This window comes from Dicentrarchus labrax, unplaced genomic scaffold (genome assembly GCF_905237075.1).
Source record: "Dicentrarchus labrax unplaced genomic scaffold, dlabrax2021, whole genome shotgun sequence".
NCBI lineage: Eukaryota > Metazoa > Chordata > Actinopteri > Moronidae > Dicentrarchus > Dicentrarchus labrax.
Window position 1 is genome coordinate 7,034,188 of NW_026136701.1, and position 17,920 is coordinate 7,052,107.

At 39.9% G+C, this 17,920-nt stretch overlaps 1 protein-coding gene across 2 annotated transcripts in view; it reads left to right on the plus strand.

The window, feature by feature from the left end:
• LOC127377884 (sodium channel protein type 4 subunit alpha B-like) overlaps positions 1–17,920 on the plus strand; it is a 41,416-nt gene that overhangs the window by 14,420 nt on the left and 9,076 nt on the right. For both annotated transcript variants that reach the window (XM_051426210.1, XM_051426295.1), the window contains exons 9-20: positions 3,828–3,969; positions 4,542–4,739; positions 4,839–5,030; positions 5,119–5,490; positions 5,618–5,747; positions 6,019–6,257; positions 7,029–7,202; positions 7,553–7,909; positions 10,978–11,388; positions 14,537–14,654; positions 14,761–14,915; positions 16,033–16,206. In XM_051426210.1, coding sequence (XP_051282170.1) covers positions 3,828–3,969; positions 4,542–4,739; positions 4,839–5,030; positions 5,119–5,490; positions 5,618–5,747; positions 6,019–6,257; positions 7,029–7,202; positions 7,553–7,909; positions 10,978–11,388; positions 14,537–14,654; positions 14,761–14,915; positions 16,033–16,206 — 2,662 coding nt within the window. The remainder of the gene's footprint in view (positions 1–3,827; positions 3,970–4,541; positions 4,740–4,838; positions 5,031–5,118; positions 5,491–5,617; positions 5,748–6,018; positions 6,258–7,028; positions 7,203–7,552; positions 7,910–10,977; positions 11,389–14,536; positions 14,655–14,760; positions 14,916–16,032; positions 16,207–17,920) is intronic.

The window sequence follows — 17,920 nt, forward strand, 5'->3', positions numbered from 1 at the left end:
ATCTGAAATCCTGCAGCTTCAACAAATGGCTTCCCTTAGGTGCTCTTGTTAATGATACAGCATAATGGATGAGAGCAAATAATGAAAAATGGTGATGATATTAAGTTTTAACAGGGTCCCATAGCTTTGTACATATATGGTTTCTGTAAACAATTCATTGCAGGGTTCACTCTAAAGAACTCTTGGTCGTCTCTCTTAACTAAGTGGCGGTTGTAGTAGAAGTGCCTAAAGCCTGGTCCACACAGTTGAACTGCATAATATTTTTATATTTTCTGTGACACATTCTACAGATAGACATAGAAATTGTAGTGAAAGGCTACTTCTTTAAAGAAATCTTTTCATTGCATTTTTGTTTCTGCTATTAATGCTACATACCATGCTTTGTGGCCCACCAAGTTTATTTAAATTACATGACGTTATAGGGAGTTGGACAATTTCTGGGAAGAATGAGCTAACTTTAGAGGGTTGACTATATAATGGATAGCCCTAACGGACATCTTGTATTAACTGATAACTGGTAGCAAATAATTTGACTCATGCATTTATATTAAAATACTGAAGAAACAGGTCAGTTAAACTGCAAGTAAAAATAAATAAATCAGACTGCTACCAGCCTCAGTTAACAGCTATTTCACACTGAAGGTTTCCTTTTTATAAGATTTTAGCTAATATTTATATTAATACACTATTTTAATTAATGAGTTAATAGAAAAATTATAGACACAGTGGAGGTAGTTACACAATTTTATTGGCATCAGAGAACTGCCAACCCTTTAGTTTTTAATCTGACTCTGTAACCTCTCCTTTAAAAACACAGGAACTTAATCTCCCAAGAAGTAAAATCTGATTCAGTAATTTGTGTTCAAGTCAGAGTGAAAAGAGGATACATTTGAGGGCATTCAGTGGGAAATGACATCATTAAACTCCCATAAATAGTAGGTCAGTAAGATCAGACTCATACCAATGTGACCTATCCAGCTGTCCCAGAGGTTTACCTACAAGTCACTGCAATTGGACCTTTTTCGATTTGTTGCCTGTTGTTTGTGTTTCTGCCATTTGTGGAGCTCTAACAGTGCGCTGTCATTGACATTCACTCTCATTCAGTTTTAATCTTTTTTTCTGTGTTTAATGGGTGTATTAATGGCTCTTTGGACAATAAGAGAACAAGGAGGATTAATCTTTTTCTGTAGCTTTGATTAGATTTTTCCTCTGTCACCAAGAATATGGTATTTATTGCATTTTTTTTTGTTTCTTTCTTTGCAGTTAGATTGAAGTTAAATCAAAGCCAGGTTATAGGTTAAAGTAACCATAAGCTAGCGTGTCCGTTGGCAAAATGAATGAGATAGCCTTTTAACTTCTGTGACATTTTAGATGGAACTTTCTGAGGCTGGCTGTGGAGATGGGCAAGATATTAAGCAGGTCAGGACGGAGGACGGAGGACGTAAAACATAGAGGATGCTTAATCTTTTGAGTGTATTCCAACAAGTAATCCCTGAGTAGATTTCCAAATTAAAGCTTTGGATACGTTATGATGACACACACAGTCACACACATGCACAGAAACACACACAGACACATGTGGGAACATATGCACACACATGCACATATTTAAATTATATTTTCAGCCTAGATGGTTAACAAGTTTGTGATAAATGATTTGCTCAAAGGTTCAAGCTGTTTCTCATCACGCCTACTGTGTAGAGTTCAGGCAAATGTTTATCCCCTCACATCTTAAAGCCACTGTGCATCCAGGATTATAACTTTCAACTTTTGCCCTTGACGGACATATGACCTAAGCCCCGCCCACCTTAGAGGGAAAACACTTTGCTGTGATTGACAGATGTTCCTCTGCTGTTCTGTTACACAAACTGCAGGAAATGAATGGGCACTCTCCAGAATACTTATAAAATGATGTAAATATGTTAGCAAAGAGCTTTTTTATTGAGCTCTTACAGACCCTTTTTACATGAGATGACATGTAAACTTTTAAAGGACCATTCTGTAGAATTTGACAGTTTTGCTCCTTAACTACGAATCATTTGTAGGCTACTTTAAATTCTATGCTGACTATTTTCAAATGCTTGCTGTCAGTTTTATATTTTTCCTGGTGTTTCATGATGTTCACTGATTTCCATACAGTATGAAATCCATTTTCAGACTGCAAAACTGCATTATAGTGCAATGACAATAATGTAAACATTATTTTTATACCAAGCAGAAATAATTGCCTTGAAGAAAAAATAGATTAAAAATATATATAATCTATATATAAAATATAAAATTCTAATAGTTAAGTGTGATGTAAAGTGCATGTGATTTGTTTTTGTTTTTTACTTCTGGTGGAGGGCTGTGTCAGATTTAGCCTCAAACGATAAAAGAGATCTATTAATATATATTAGTCATGAGTCAATGAGTACATCGTAATATACACATAAAAAGAAAAACACTACATATCCCTGTGCAAACAGTACCCAGCCATCAGTGCTTAATGCTGACTGTGGATGTTGTGCATGTGTGGAGGCAGATCAGATCCCACAGCGAGGGCATGTGGCATAGCAGCTCTCCTGGAGGAGCCAGATAAACCCATGCAAGAGCAGTCTCTTGGGCTGTTACTGTAGAAACCTCTGGGACATTAGAGGTGCCTTGTTTTTACAGCAGCCTCTAATTGCAAGAGAAGTCTCACATTCATAAGGTTGTTTAAGTGACAACATTGGGCAACAGTGTGCGGATAAGAAAGACAACCACAACATTAGATGTATGAGTTAATTAGTGTGCACTGGATTTAAGGTAGCCAAACTTAAGCATTTAAGGCACCTTCTCTTACTATTATATATTCTTGTTTTTAGCTGCTCAGACTTTTAAAAAATATCGAATGAATTATCAAGATAGTTGTTCATTAACATTCTTTGAAATTGGAAAAACTGGATCAATCTGTGATGAGAAATCCACGAGTTTCCTTTTTTCTTTATTTGCATCAAAAGGTTGATGGATTTTCTTTAAATGCAAAAAAAATCCAGTTTTAAACTGCTTACAATTTAAGAATCAATATAAAACAAATCTTTCGTAGGATGTCAGTCTATAAAACATATGGTTAAGAGTAGTGTATTCAGAAAACAACAAGATACAGTTAATGGACTAAAATATGTAAAACCAATTTGCAGTCCCTCTGGGTGTGCATGTTTGTCATATTGAGTAACAGAGATGAACAGATTGGTGCAGCAGAGGGAAGGAACATCTTGACAGGAAGATGTCGCTGGATATTAGTGAGAATTCCTGCTCAGCTGGCCGGTCGGTGAGAACTACAGCTGTTGCCACAGCAGCGCTCTGCCGCCCAGCTGTTTCCCAGCCATTACGAAATTATTCTGCACTCAGATTGACATGGCAGTCCAGCTTGTTCTCAGCTGCTGGACTTAAATATTTGCTGTAATGCCACTATGCTGACAATGAAGATCAGAGATGGAGGCATGGAGCTGAAATTTTTTGAACTGCAATTTGATATCCATCTGGCTCAGCATAATCCCCTTTACTCCAGTGCATTTTAGTGCTCCTGCCTGCAACGAATTTCAAGAGGCCTCTTCAGTTGAAATAATGGTGTTGATAACAGTGTATGTACTTACTCACTCATCCACTTCTCTACCCTGTGGAGTCAAAGGCCACAGGGCTACATGTAGATACTGGAGGTTTTTTGTACTCTGGTAAAGCAGCCTGCACGCTACCATAGCTATATCTGTCCCAGCTGCCTTTGATTAAATTGTAGACAGCCTTTGTTTATCACTGTTGTCCGATTATCATGTGTCCTCTGCCTTTCAACTGTTTGTGCAATACAGGAAGTGTCCCGATGGATTTGACTGCCTAAAAGTAGGGAGGAATCCAAACTATGGATATACCAGTTTTGATACCTTCGGATGGGCTTTTCTGGCCCTCTTCAGACTCATGACACAAGACTACTGGGAAAAGCTGTTTCACCAGGTGCCATTTTTGAACCTCATTTTTAATCTAACAATATTCTGTGATGATTTGTGTGCCCCTTAAATAATAATGCATATTCTTAAATCCTCATAATTTCAAAGTGATGCACAAACACACAGTAGAATATTGTAGGCTAGTTGTACGCAATGTCAAATAATCTTAAAGGAGCATTCAGTTTGTTTACAACCTGGATTATATTCTTTACTTTCTTAGACTGGCCATCATTTCTATTTGTCATGATAGCATTTTTGCCTACTTTGATAATTTGGGTGGCACACTGATTCAACACTTCACAATGTGATCCATAAGGGCAAGCAACATTAGCAGTCAGTGAACTTACAGTAATATTGAAATGTATTATTATTATTATTATATTGAGATTTTATTAATAGAGAGTCAAGTGACTGTGTTCAATGTGAAAGGAGTTACTTATAGTGACAAACCCGCAGACAGTTATCATCCAAATCATTCAGCTCTACGGAGAGTTACAGCATCTGTAGCAGAATCTCTGGAACTACAAAAACATGACTCATGGGAATTTGTTTGTAATGACTTTATGTCTGCTCCCCCAGACACTGCGCTCAGCAGGGAAGACCTACATGGTTTTCTTCGTGCTGGTAATCTTCCTGGGCTCCTTCTACCTGGTCAACCTCATCCTGGCTGTTGTTGCCATGGCCTATGAGGAGCAGAATCAGGCGACCATCGCTGAGGCCTGGCAGAAGGAGAGGGAGTTTCAGCTGGCTATGGAGCACCTTCGCAGAGAGCAACGAGTAGGTGTCAGTCAGCAAAACGGTTTCAATTTTCATGCATGCTTTCAACAACAACAACAACAAAAAAAATGCTATAACATAATTTATTTCTGTGTCAAGTTGGCAGCAAAAAGACAAGCGCAGGATACAGACTCAGTGTTGTCCCCAGAGTTGTCTCCATTTTGTCTGAAGACTGGCAGCATACGTCGAAGCAGCAGCCGAAGAAGAAGATCGCACCGGATGTTGTCAGAGGAAACAGCAGAGGAAGCTGCTGATGAAGATAATTTGGAACCACTGGACAATGAGCCAATGGTACGTCATGCAACACTCAAACATTTCTCTGTCTTTGATGTTCTGATTACAAGGCATATGAGCTAATGTATCCTCTGTGTTTCTCTAGCCTCCTCTGTCTCCCTTTCCAGCCCACCCTCTGCTGGCCACGCTCTCCGCTCACCCCCTCAGCACCAGGAGAGGAAGCCAGATCAGCATCTTCAGCTCTTTCCGGGTGCGCAACAACTCAGAGGCTGACTTCGGGGATGACGAGTACAGCGTTCATGGGGATGTCTTCAGGAGTCGCACCAACTCAACAGTAACACCCTGGAAGAGAAGGACGGGCAGTGTGCGGAGCCACTGCTCCCAGATCTTCACCCCCAGCCTGAATGTCAATGGCCGGCTCAACATCTCCCTGGACCAGAACGGAGTCACCACTCTGGGCCTACATACTCCCACCTCCATGCCTGCTCACAGCATGGAGAGAGTCAGGGAAGACACAGTGAGTGATAGATGCTTTTATTAGGATGTAGCACTCTCACACTGGAATAAACTCACATTGATATTAACTGATTGACGGCCCAAGAAGACAGCCTTGTTCTTAAGTTTTAGGTGTTTTGTCTCTACAGAAACCCACCAGTGCAGAGGACACAGTTCCCAGAACTCTCCTCCAGCCTTCCCCAACAGTGACCGAGCCTCCTCCGGTACAGAGGAAAAGAGGGCTGAGTTCTGTCAGCTTCCTTAGTGATGCCATGGATGGTGAGTCCTTTTGAATAATAAAGGAATAGTCTGACATTTTGCCAAATACACTTTCTTGCTTTCTTGAGAGTTATATAAGAAGATTGATACCACTCTCATATTGAGCTCACTATTACAGATTGAAGCTAGCAACTCTGAGTAGGACAGTAGGACATGCTCAGGCAGCAGACTTCATGTTATGTCCACTGGTGTTTTAAACAAAAGGAAAAGCAAGCATGGAATTCAACAAAAGGCCTGCAGATGAATTGTTCACCTTGGTGTCTCTTTGCAGAGTTGCAGGAGTCGAGGCAGAAGTGCCATCCCTGCTGGTACACATTCGCCAGGAAGTACCTGATATGGGACTGTTGCCCTTGGTGGCTGCAGATGAAGGAGTGGGTGAAGTGCATGGTGATGGATCCTTTCCTGGATTTGGGTATCACCATATGCATTGTGCTGAACACCCTCTTCATGGCCCTGGAGCACTACCCCATGACTGATGAGTTCAACACGATGCTTTCAGTGGGCAATCTGGTAAGGGGTTTTTAATGATAGTGGTGGGCATGTTTCCGGTGCTTGACACACTTTTTCCTAAGTGCCGTTGGATTAGCATTGAAGGGGACTGAAAGCCTCACTAAGAAGAAAGTAAAGAGTAAAGACGAAGGGCATTCATTCAGATAATGTATTTCTGTATCAGACAGCTGGGTTTTATATAGCCAGTGCTGTTTGGAACTGTGTCAAACAGGGCGATGTTGATCCTTTGTCAAAGGTTCTGCTTTAGACTATTTGTGATTATCCTCGGTAAGAGGGACAATTTTTAGCAGGAAGTGGGACTGATTCCCTCATTTGTATTTTACCATCTCCCCCTACTGGTAGATTGTAAACTGACAGTTTCTTCAAGTTGAAAACCTGCTTAAAAGAAGACAGATGGAAGTAATGCCTCACTAAGTTGCTTTTGTTTTTAGTCCTGTGAAGAAGTATCCACTCTGCTTTCTTTCTTTTTATCTCTGTTTTGCTCTCCACAAACTCATGAAGGAAATATATCTTCAGCTGCTAAATGCTCCACTATGTTCACTAGCTAGGAACTGTGTCTATCTGTTGTTTGATACTGAACGGGAGTTTATAATGGGGCTTTTCACTGACCTTCTTCAAATCTGACTGCTGCTGGAAACAAGACTGATGAGAGCTGTACTACATGCAACAAAGTCCATTGTTCATATACAAATATTACTACATGCAGCTTTAACTGGAGAAGAGTAATATTCAACTTAAATAGGAAAACCTTTTCCTGTCCCCGTATTGCAGGTTTTCAGTGGGATCTTTACAGCTGAGATGGTGCTGAAGCTGATTGCCATGGATCCCTACTACTACTTCCAACAGGGCTGGAATATCTTTGACGGCGTCATTGTTTGCCTCAGTCTGATGGAGTTGGGTCTCTCCAATGTAGAGGGGCTGTCTGTCCTGAGATCTTTTAGACTGGTAACAGAAATCTTTAACTCTTACTAATGTACATTTATTCCATTGTTTGCATTTTTATTATATTATATACAATATATACTATTATATAGTAGATTAAACAAAAATGAATTCTATACTAACATTTCTTTATGTGTAAAATGCATCATGGCACTTTCCTGTTTCTTTTTGTATTAATAAACAAACAATAGCAGTCTGTTTTGTGCCAACAGTCAGACAATATCTACGAACATAAAACTGGCTCAAATAATACTAAAAGATACATTTCTAAAGTCTATAAAGTCTTACATTGCAATATCAACACAGTTTGATGCAGCATTGTTTGTTTCCCCTAACATTGTTCTCTTTATCAGTTACGAGTCTTCAAGCTGGCAAAATCCTGGCCCACTCTTAACACTCTCATCAAGATCATCGGCAACTCTGTGGGCGCCCTGGGAAACCTGACGCTGGTGTTGGCCATCATTGTCTTTATATTTGCTGTGGTGGGCATGCAGCTGTTTGGCAAGAACTACCAGGACTGTGTGTGTAAGATCTCCATGGACTGTCAGCTGCCTCGCTGGCACATGAAGGACTTCTTCCACTCCTTCCTGATTGTGTTCCGGGTGCTGTGCGGCGAATGGATCGAGACCATGTGGGACTGTATGGAAGTTGCCGGGCAGCCCCTTTGTATCCTGGTGTTCATGTTGGTCATGGTCATAGGGAACTTGGTGGTGAGTATTGAATTTTAGATTTTTATATGATTTTAAATCTCTGTCAACAAGTCCCATGACCCCAACCAGCACTGAACTGATCTTACCAACAAATATTGACTGTGTAGCGAAAGCCTATAAAGTATTCCTCTTTGTCATAGAGCTCCATAGTTATACAAAAACTTTCAAATACACATCAGTCAGCCACAGCATTGCACTGGGTGACATTTTCCCTCATTGCAATGAACTCAGGGATGGTAGTTTATTTTGGCTCAATACTAAAAAAAATACTCGCTAGCACACAAAAGCTGAAAATATATAACATCACATGGTGTAATGTAGAGTAATGTTTGCTATAATCCCCAGTGCCCTGCTGTATAAGGAGATTATCTATCTTTTTTTAAAATGAAAGTTTATATCACTGACCAATTTACATCTTTAGTAGGAGCCAGTAGGCTTGGGGTTGAGAGTCAAAAATAGGTTGGGAATGTTGGAAAGTATTGAAAGACAAATTAACACATCGTTGTTTTTGGGTGTTTGTGGACAATAACAATAATACAGAATATTAACACCCTAATTCTTTAACAGTATAGAAAAAACAGGAAGTCTGCCTAGAGAGAAATTCAATTGCACATCAATGCAACCAACTGGAACTGCAGTCAAATCCAAATGATGATGTCAAGAGTAATCAGGGATTACGTTGCACCCATGAGGATTGGTGATTCCTTATTTTGAGGATGGGACATCCTTGAACAGTTGTTGGTGGCTCGTCATGATGCATTTTGTGTAGCTACCTTAGTTGCTCTTTAACATGCGTTAGTCACTGAGAAAGTGGTTCTGTCACAGCGTCATGCTAACCGTCTTGCAGATTAGCATTAGCAGACTTCAAAACAGATCATGTCTGAACGACGTATAAACCATCTGTTGTCCCTCCTAAGTAATATATGTATTATCTGCGCAACCTGTCGTGCAAACTGTAGCCACAACAGACACACTCCGCGCTAGGAGAAGCTTTGCCGCTGCCTCATGACCAGCAGGGCTGAATGTTTTATCCGCTGTTAATGAACTAAGCCTTGTGGGTGAAATTCTGACCTAAGGACTGTACAAAGGATCAGCCAAGGCCACAGAGTGTTCTCACTGTCGTTCTAGCCTAAAAGCAGGTACAGAGTTTCACACAGGATGAAACACAACTTACAACAATCATGCATGCCGCTGTTTCTATAGAAAATAGTTCATGTGTGTGAGAGCTCTGTTTGTACACAACTGCTGCCATAGCAAGGATACGTAAATTCGTTGGTCCACCCATATGGTGATTTGCTGTCCAGCTGTGTCCTGTAAACTAACGTTAATGAGAACAGATTAGAAAAATCCTGGAAGCGCAGACCGCCTGCAGTCACAGCATTTATTTATGGTCAGTGTAGCGTTATTTTTAAAATATATAAAATCACACAGTATTGTAGTCTGTTTCTGTAGCACTATTTCTTCTTGTTTTTATTTTATTATTATCAGGATTTTTTTGGTTCTAATTCGTTTTCAGGATTTCTTTTCATTTTTTTTTTTTTTCTACAAAGGGCTTGTTGAGTCACAACAGAAATTAGCAAGAGATTTATATTATGGAAGTCCAAACAAGAAACAAATGTCTGTGCTATCAGCTAGTTGGTATTCCATCTCATTTTAACACATTATTATATTACATGTTAGAATAGTATTAAATTACACACTGAAGATGAGCATCATCTGTACAATCAATTCAGTTCTGTCGCACAGCTGTTTTAAAACCCTGTTGCGCCTCTGAGAAAATGGAGCAAGGCTTTAAGTCTGGAGTTCCTGTTGGATCTGCTTCCAACACCTGTTCCCAGCATGCCCTCTGGTCTCATTGCCATTAAATGCTAGTTTGTTTCACATTTAATCCTATGCTCTGAAATGTATCTGTCGGTCAGAAATGTTTTAAAACCTTTTTGGTTAAAATAGTTGGTGGTCTTTGCCTGGATGATGACTGACGCTGTGCTTCTTGCAGGTCTAAAGATGGTGCTATTTAAAACAAAATATCTATGGATGGATAATTCTTCTCATGTATTTCCTGACAATATATACAACAACCCTTTCATTTTCTTTACACTATAAGTCATAATCATACAATAGAACAGTTGTTAAACAAAAACAACTGAACTCTGCAACATATGACACCACTCAACCAGAGAGTTTGGAGGGTCATGTCTTTTTTATCACACCAAAAACCAAGAGCATTATTATCATCATTACCCAGGATGCTGCACTCCAGTTCACACCTTCTGACCCTTATGGTACCCATTAGCTCTGCTCTTTCAGTAGCACACTGCAAACAAGGTGATTGGTGAAACGACTTAAAGAGCACACAGCAGTCTCTCTTGTTTTACAATTGCCGGATATACTTTCAGTGACTCTGTTGCCTTGTTAGAGCAAAGACCAGATCACAACAGTGCTCCTTATAGAGTTTAATGGACAGAAACCTCCTCTGCACATGAATCGTGGGAAAGCTGTTTATCCAAGGGATTATCCAGGATGCTTAGGAGTGAGAAGTTTGGAGGGCATTCATCACTAATCATCTGCCCATACTCCCCAACTCCCCATCTCTGACCATTGGCCACTTTAGTGGCTAAAGATGATCCTTACCAACTGGGCACAGCACACATGCACACACTGACACACACACACACACACACACACACACACACACACACACAATACTGTGCAGAGATGTGCTTCATGCTGTTGCTCTCTACTTGGGAGGTGGATGTTTGGAAACTTGAGTTCAGTTTGGCTGAAAGCACCCAAAGTCTGAAGCCATATGTGTCTGAGCATATCTGGGTAGAATATCCTCCTGAATTTACAATGCAGGATTTGCCAATGTTGACAAAATATGTGGGATATCATGCCATGCATTAGCTGCACTTATCCTTCCTCACAGGCTAAACTAAGCTCTGATTTGTAAAGAAAGATTAATCATGACATAAGCACAATGTAAAAACAATTTTTTTCTGGGTAAATGGCTATAAAATGAGAACAATGTACTGATCAAATATAATGTAACAACATCTATCTGTCAACAGGTGTTGAATCTTTTTCTGGCCCTGCTGCTCAGCTCCTTCAGCTCCGACAACCTCTCTGCTCCAGACGAAGATGGCGATTTGAACAACATTCAGATCGCCATCGCCCGCATCAATATCGGTGTCTCCTGGCTCGTAACAAGTGTCACAGACCTCTTCAACCGCAGCCTGAAGCGTCAAAATCAGAAGACCAAAGAATCCAGTCAGGCCCTTAAGCTGGATGGAAATCACATGGAAAGCAATGGGGGAATTTTTGGCCGCTACGGGGAGAAGTATATCATACCAGAGGGGGACACCTACATGACAAACCCAAACTTGACTGTCATTGTTCCCATCGCACCTGGAGAGTCAGATGTGGAGTTTTTGGAAGAGGAGGAGATTTCTGAGTCATCAGAGGATGAAGACAACAAACCGGTATGTGTTTCACCTCCAGATATGTATGTGTACCTATGTACCTGAACCTTTGTGATTTAATGTTGTGGTGGTCTTTGGATGGTATTTTCCACCAGAATAGTTTTGTCTATGTGATCAGCTTATTTACTCAAGTAACCATATTTAATACATTTAAAGGGCTTCCTGTCTGGTGCATGCTGGGATGGCGAAAAAATAGAAAAAAAACAATGAATTTATAATAATATAATAAATATATTCTAGCAAATGTAAATGTAGCTAGCAGTGTTACATCTCTTACTTTCTAAGACATACTAAAAACATTATGGCTAATTCTTTATGGCTCCGTAATGTCCTAATTATATACCAGTACCATGGTGAGACAAATATAACTTTGGAATCCAGATGTTTTATTTCAGCCTGAACAACTGAGTTATTAAGGGTTAACATAAATATGGAAAGTCTCCTCAGAAATCTGAGTTGTTATGCGGAAAGTATGACCATAATAAAAAAATGTATCTACCAGACTAAACCCTAATGTGTTACATCATTAGCAATTGTTCAAACTGTCCAAGTGACAAAGCACACTTTTATTGACTGTGGAAGATGATGCAAGGACAGTTTATCTGTGTGGAGTTGCCTAGACTACTACACTTTCCCGTTTAGGGTTTCAGTGTCTTGTACCTCAGCCATTGTGACATTATTATCGTGTTATAATGCTGATAAGATGTTGTTAGCCACCTGCTGACTCAACCCCTTGCTGTGAACCATAACATCATTCAGATAGTTGGACAAGCATGTGGATCGGATAAAAAAAAAAAAAAAATAATGAAAATAAAAAAATAAAAAATGTAAATAAGAAGATTATTGATGGTTGAATTCCATTTAGCTGCTTTGGTTTCAGAGTCCTGGTATTGTGCATGCTGACTCACTGTCACACTCTCATGGCTTACTGGAACACTTGAATAGAGCAGAGAGCCCTTGTTATTGTTATTAATATAACCAATGCTTTTTCTGCTATTACAAGTTAAAACCTTGACCTTTTTCACAGCAGCCAATTTGAAATGAAATAGTAGGGTAAACACAGGTGTTTCCAGTGATACTAATTAAGGATTGTTGAAGAGGTTTTCATGAGGTATCATAATTAATAACACCTGTGTGGATGGACCATGCAAGTGTAAGAGCATTTAGGGATTGGGGTTGGGGACCACTAAGGATACTTAGCACCATAAGTCTGACACAGGTAACTAAACTAGCACTTGTATTTGTTTTATTAGTATTATTAGACAATTACAGACTACCATTTTCTGAGCAATTAAAGATAACAGTTTGGGACATTTTGGGAAACTTCCTGAAACTAAGATTAGAAGATCTCTCTCACTCTCTTGTCTGTACTGTAAATATGAAATCTGGAAACAGGGAAACAGCTAGCCTGACTCTGTTGACAAGAAGCATAATCCAACTACACCAGCACCTCTGAAGCTCACTAATTAACAGGTTATATCCTGTTTGTTTATTCCGTACAACAACCGATGAGTAAAGACAACACATTATGGTTTTACTGGGGCTTATGAACCAGACTAATGGGTGCATGAAGTCTTGCCATGACTGTGAGGTTGCACTTTGGTTTTTGTATGGATTTGGAGATATATTGTCTTCATTGGTGAGCTTTAGAGGGGCTGGTTGGTGGATTTTGTTACATTTTGACAGTGCCAAGCTAAGCTAACCAGCGGCTGGTCTGAGACATGAGAATGGTATTGCTGTTCTCATCTAATTCTCAGAAAGAAAGTGATTACGCGTATTTCCCAAAGGAATAGTTGGACATCTATTCCTTTAAAACCACTGTAATAGGCTGTTTAAATACGAAAGAAGCTGTGTGACTGGCTGAGAGAATCAATATTATGATCACCACATAGATGGACCTAGTTTTGGTTGCTATGACCCATTAGACCATCTAACCACCTAAGTCTCTCTCTCTCTTATTGACTTGTTCGTATTAATTAAGCCTCTCCCTCTCTCTTTAAGTCTCTCTTTATCAAGCTCCCTGTATCTTCCTCTTGCCTTACTCTTATTCGCCCTTCCCGTCCCCCCTGGCTTCCTCTATCTCTCAGTGTCCTGTGGGTGTGTTTGTTGAGGTTTGTTGAGGATGTGTCGCTTCTGTCCTATCTGGCAGAGCGACAGCAGCAGGCCAGATGTTGAGCCAGGCCCTGTAGAGCAGATTATACTGACACAGCTGAACAGAGCCAGGCACGGCCAGGCTGAGCTGAGCGGGCTGCAGTCTGGCACGCTCTCTTCCTATTTCCCTGTCATACTCCGCTCCACACCACACCAGAATTAGGCATCAGGGAAAATGGAAATGAAAAACAAAAAACCTCCTCCAGCCCTCCATCAGCTTAACTGGCATCTACAGCTGCTCAGCAGTATAGAAGGATACATTTTACATGTGTGGACCTTGAAATACTCACGAAAAATGGCATGATTATAGTTATTAAAAAGTTAGAAATAAATTGTTACTACAGTTTTTAAAAAGTAGAGCACTTTAAGAAGAGTGATGACCACCTGTATCCCAACTGCATACAAATAATTATCATTAATCAACAGTGTTAAACCAAATTCTATCTGTGCATGTTGTCTTCGAGCACTACGACTGGTAATTCTGGTAATCTGGTCTCCAGGTCTTGTGGATGCTCTTTAATGCTGGATTAGACTTTGTACCGGTTTATAGGATTGAAGCTGCACCTCTGTCCTATAAATCATGTTAAATATGTTGCTGTTACAACACACGAAAATCTCATCAAAATTGTATTAAGGCTGAGAAGAGACTGAAAGGCATTGCGGTACAGCTAGGTGAGCTAGCTTTGATAGGATGAATCCACGCAGAATGCAGGGCAGATAAATGCTGCCAGACTGCTCTGTTTGCTTTGAAACTTATAAGCATATTGCACAGATGGACGGGATCCAATCAATGACGTCACAGCAGGTCTTTTCACTTTGACAGGTGATGGAAAACTCCTGCCAAATCCACCAAAACAAACAACTATTACATTTATATAAGAAGTGGTTCATACACTGATTCCTTGTTTAGGGGACAGGTGTAGTGACCAGTCAAGTACATAATGGATCTGAAATGAATGACAATATAAATAAGAGATTCTCACTTCTCACTATGCAGGAGATGGTCAGCCTATCAGAGGGCAGCACGGTGGATCTGAGGAAGCCTGAAGATGAGATGGATGACTTATCGGAGCTGGCTGAAGAAAGCATGGAGCCGGAGGAATGCTTCCCAGAATGTGAGAATCAAGAATTAAGAGTTGTAACCATAAAACTATGAACATACTGATCAAAGCAACATTACTTTACAGTTCCTTCATGTAATCTGTGCTGGTTCCCACTCAGTTTGCTCGAGGCACTGTCAGTGCTGTAACATCGATACCAGCCGCGGTCTGGCTCAGGCCTGGTGGAGACTGAGGAAGACCTGCTACCAGATTGTGGAACACAGCTGGTTTGAGACTTTCATCATCTTCATGATCCTGCTCAGCAGCGGGGCTCTGGTACGGCTACTAGGTGTCATTAGAAAAAATTAAATTATTATAACTTCTATTTATTTAGAAATACATTTAAAGCACACTTTAAACCCGTATAATCCTCATAGATTTTAGCCCTGGTGACTGATTTGGTGTCACCTGTGGTCCCTGGTGGTAACAGCTGTGTGCTTTAATACAACATTTCTCAGAATTGTGGGGGCATTCACTGAGCAACTACTTTGTGAGAAATACATCAAAAGAGAAACTGGTGTGTCTGTTTACAGTGCAGCCAGACAAACTCATAGATTGATCGTTCCCACTTGTGCACAGGGAACCAGTTTAAATTGGGAATGGTGGACTGTGCCAATAATAATTGGTTGATAGCAGTATGTTTTCTCAGGTGGGATGCTGAGTTTGTTGAAAAATTATAATACAAAATTTCTGTATATAAAACAAATGTTTTCTGTATTACAATTATACCTTCAGATAAGTTCTACTGAAATGATATTGCTTTTTGTGTGTTTTTGTCACAGCACACATATGTGCTCTGTAAATGACTTACCCTGTGTGCACATTTGACCAAAAATATTCAACCAAAAGGGAGAAATTTATATTAATATTTATTTGTTGGGTTCCTATTCTAGTAATAATCATCAGATTTCCATTAGCAATGTCAAATCTTTGCATTATTTGCATCCTATCATAGGCAGAGCAGTCGGTCACACTGGCTAATCTTAGCTTATTGAAAGAGCCACCAAACAGACAAACTGTCTTTGTGTTCCTTGAAAAGCGCTCTGTAAATAAAATTTATTATTTTATAAATATTAAACATTCACAGGAGGAAGGTGCACTGCTAACTTCAGTTTGCACTCTAGACAAAAACAATTAGCTGCTCAGTTGCAGCACATTAAACATCATGTAAATGCACCAGCAACTGTCATTTTGGTTTGTTTACATTCTGGCGTAGCCCATACTCTTCAATACAGCTGTAAAAAATTTACACTATTTTTGACTGCAATGTCTGATTGTCATTTCCGTTGGAATTGAAAAGCAACACAGAAATTTCCAGACACACGTGTTGTATTTTCAACCAACAGTAGTGGTGTGGTGTGGTGGTCACACTGCTGTCCCTCTTCTGCTGCAGGCATTTGAAGATATCTACATTGAGAAGAGAAAAGTTGTAAAGGTGGTGCTGGAGTCTGCCGACAAGGTCTTCTCCTACATCTTTGTGCTGGAGATGTTCCTCAAGTGGATTGCATACGGCTTCAAGAAGTATTTCACCAACTACTGGTGCTGGCTCGACTTTCTTATCGTGGATGTAAGTGAACATTTTACTGTACCTCGCATGTTTTTATCACATTATATCAGTGACTCCCAACCAGTGGTACTTGTGCCCCAGGGGGCAAGTCTGCTGTTGCCAGGAGGCACTTAGTACAAATGTAATTAATGATTCAATTAAAAAAATACATTAATGTGTTGAGTCAGCTATAACAATGAATTTAGATGTTATTGCAAGCAAGAAAGCAGAGGAGATGAAATAGTTGTCTCAAAGTAATGGATAAACTGTTGAAACGTCCAGCTTTTGCCACTCTATGTGGTTGTAGTACGAATGTAAACTTGACCAAACCAACTAAACACTGACAGTTCAATTGAATGACAATATTGTAAGATCCACTTTTATATCCACTTCTATAACATTACTATTTAAATAGCTTCTAGTTTGAGATTAACATAAAGGGTGTTGGTGATAAAGGGGTACTTGGGTTCATCAGGCTGGGCTGTGGGGATACATCTTACATCAATGGTTACACAACATGAAAGGATGCTGGTAATTAAAAATCACATGTTGAGAATGCAGGTTGAACTGTAATCCCTGAATGTACCTTTTCAAGTCTTTGGGATTTAAAGCTTGGTAAGTGTCTCATTATTCATAGGAAAGCACTTAACACTTTTTATGCTTTGCAATAACTAACCACATTCTTGACTGAAATTGTGCTTCCCTTTATCATCTGTTACTCCTATTCCATCCAGACATGTATTACGGCATACATACAAATAATGTGTGTCTGGTGTGTTTTTTCCACAAAAAAGTATAATTTCCACATTAAAATCCTTAAAAAGCCTTCTACCTCATTATAAATTCCAGAAACTATCAATATGCAAATTCTGGTCATTTCTAAATTTCTAAGATGTCTCGTCCTTCACTGTAAAGTCCATTCTCAGTGGATGTGCACTCGAGGCTTCAAGTTTCTTCAGCACACTTTGCATACTGGACCAGGGTTGACTTCCTAATTAATTGTGATGTCACAAATCATGCTCGTAGGCCCCGCCTCTTAAAATCAGATTTTGAATGAGCACAGAGAAACTTTCAGCAGATGAATGTGAAAACATCCTTTAAGTGTCAAACTCTGCACAGACATCATTCAAACAGTGAAGATCCAACCAACTGTAGAAACAAGAAGAAAAACACATTTTTGAGTGGAGGGGGACTTTAAAACAAACAAACAGCTGTTTTAGCACATTTTAATAGAAACAGACAGATTGCTAATTCACACACTTGTTTTATTGTACAATTTCACATTTGCTTTTATGCCAGGATTTGCCAAACAAATTTAAAAAAAGTGCTCCAGTAATTTGAGTCATATGTCATACTTTGTAAGTCGCCTCCATATAAAGGGGCTCAGAGGCAGAGTGGGTGGTCCCCTAATCGGAAGGTTGTTGGTTCGATTCCCCGGCTCCTGCCACATGTCGAAGTATCCTTGAGCAAGATACTGAACCCCAAATTGCTCCCGATGCCATGCATCGGTGTATGAGTGTGTATGAATGAGTTAGTTTCTGTTCGATGGGCTTTGCCATCGCTGTGTGAATGTGTGTGAAAGGGTGAATGTGGCACGTAGTGTAAAAGCGCTTTGAGTGGTCGGAAGACTAGAAAGGCGCTATACAAGTACAGTTCCATTTACCATTTACCATTTATGTAAACTGTTGGGCAAAATGGATGTGGCGCTATAGTGTGTAGACATCCAAAGTGCCCG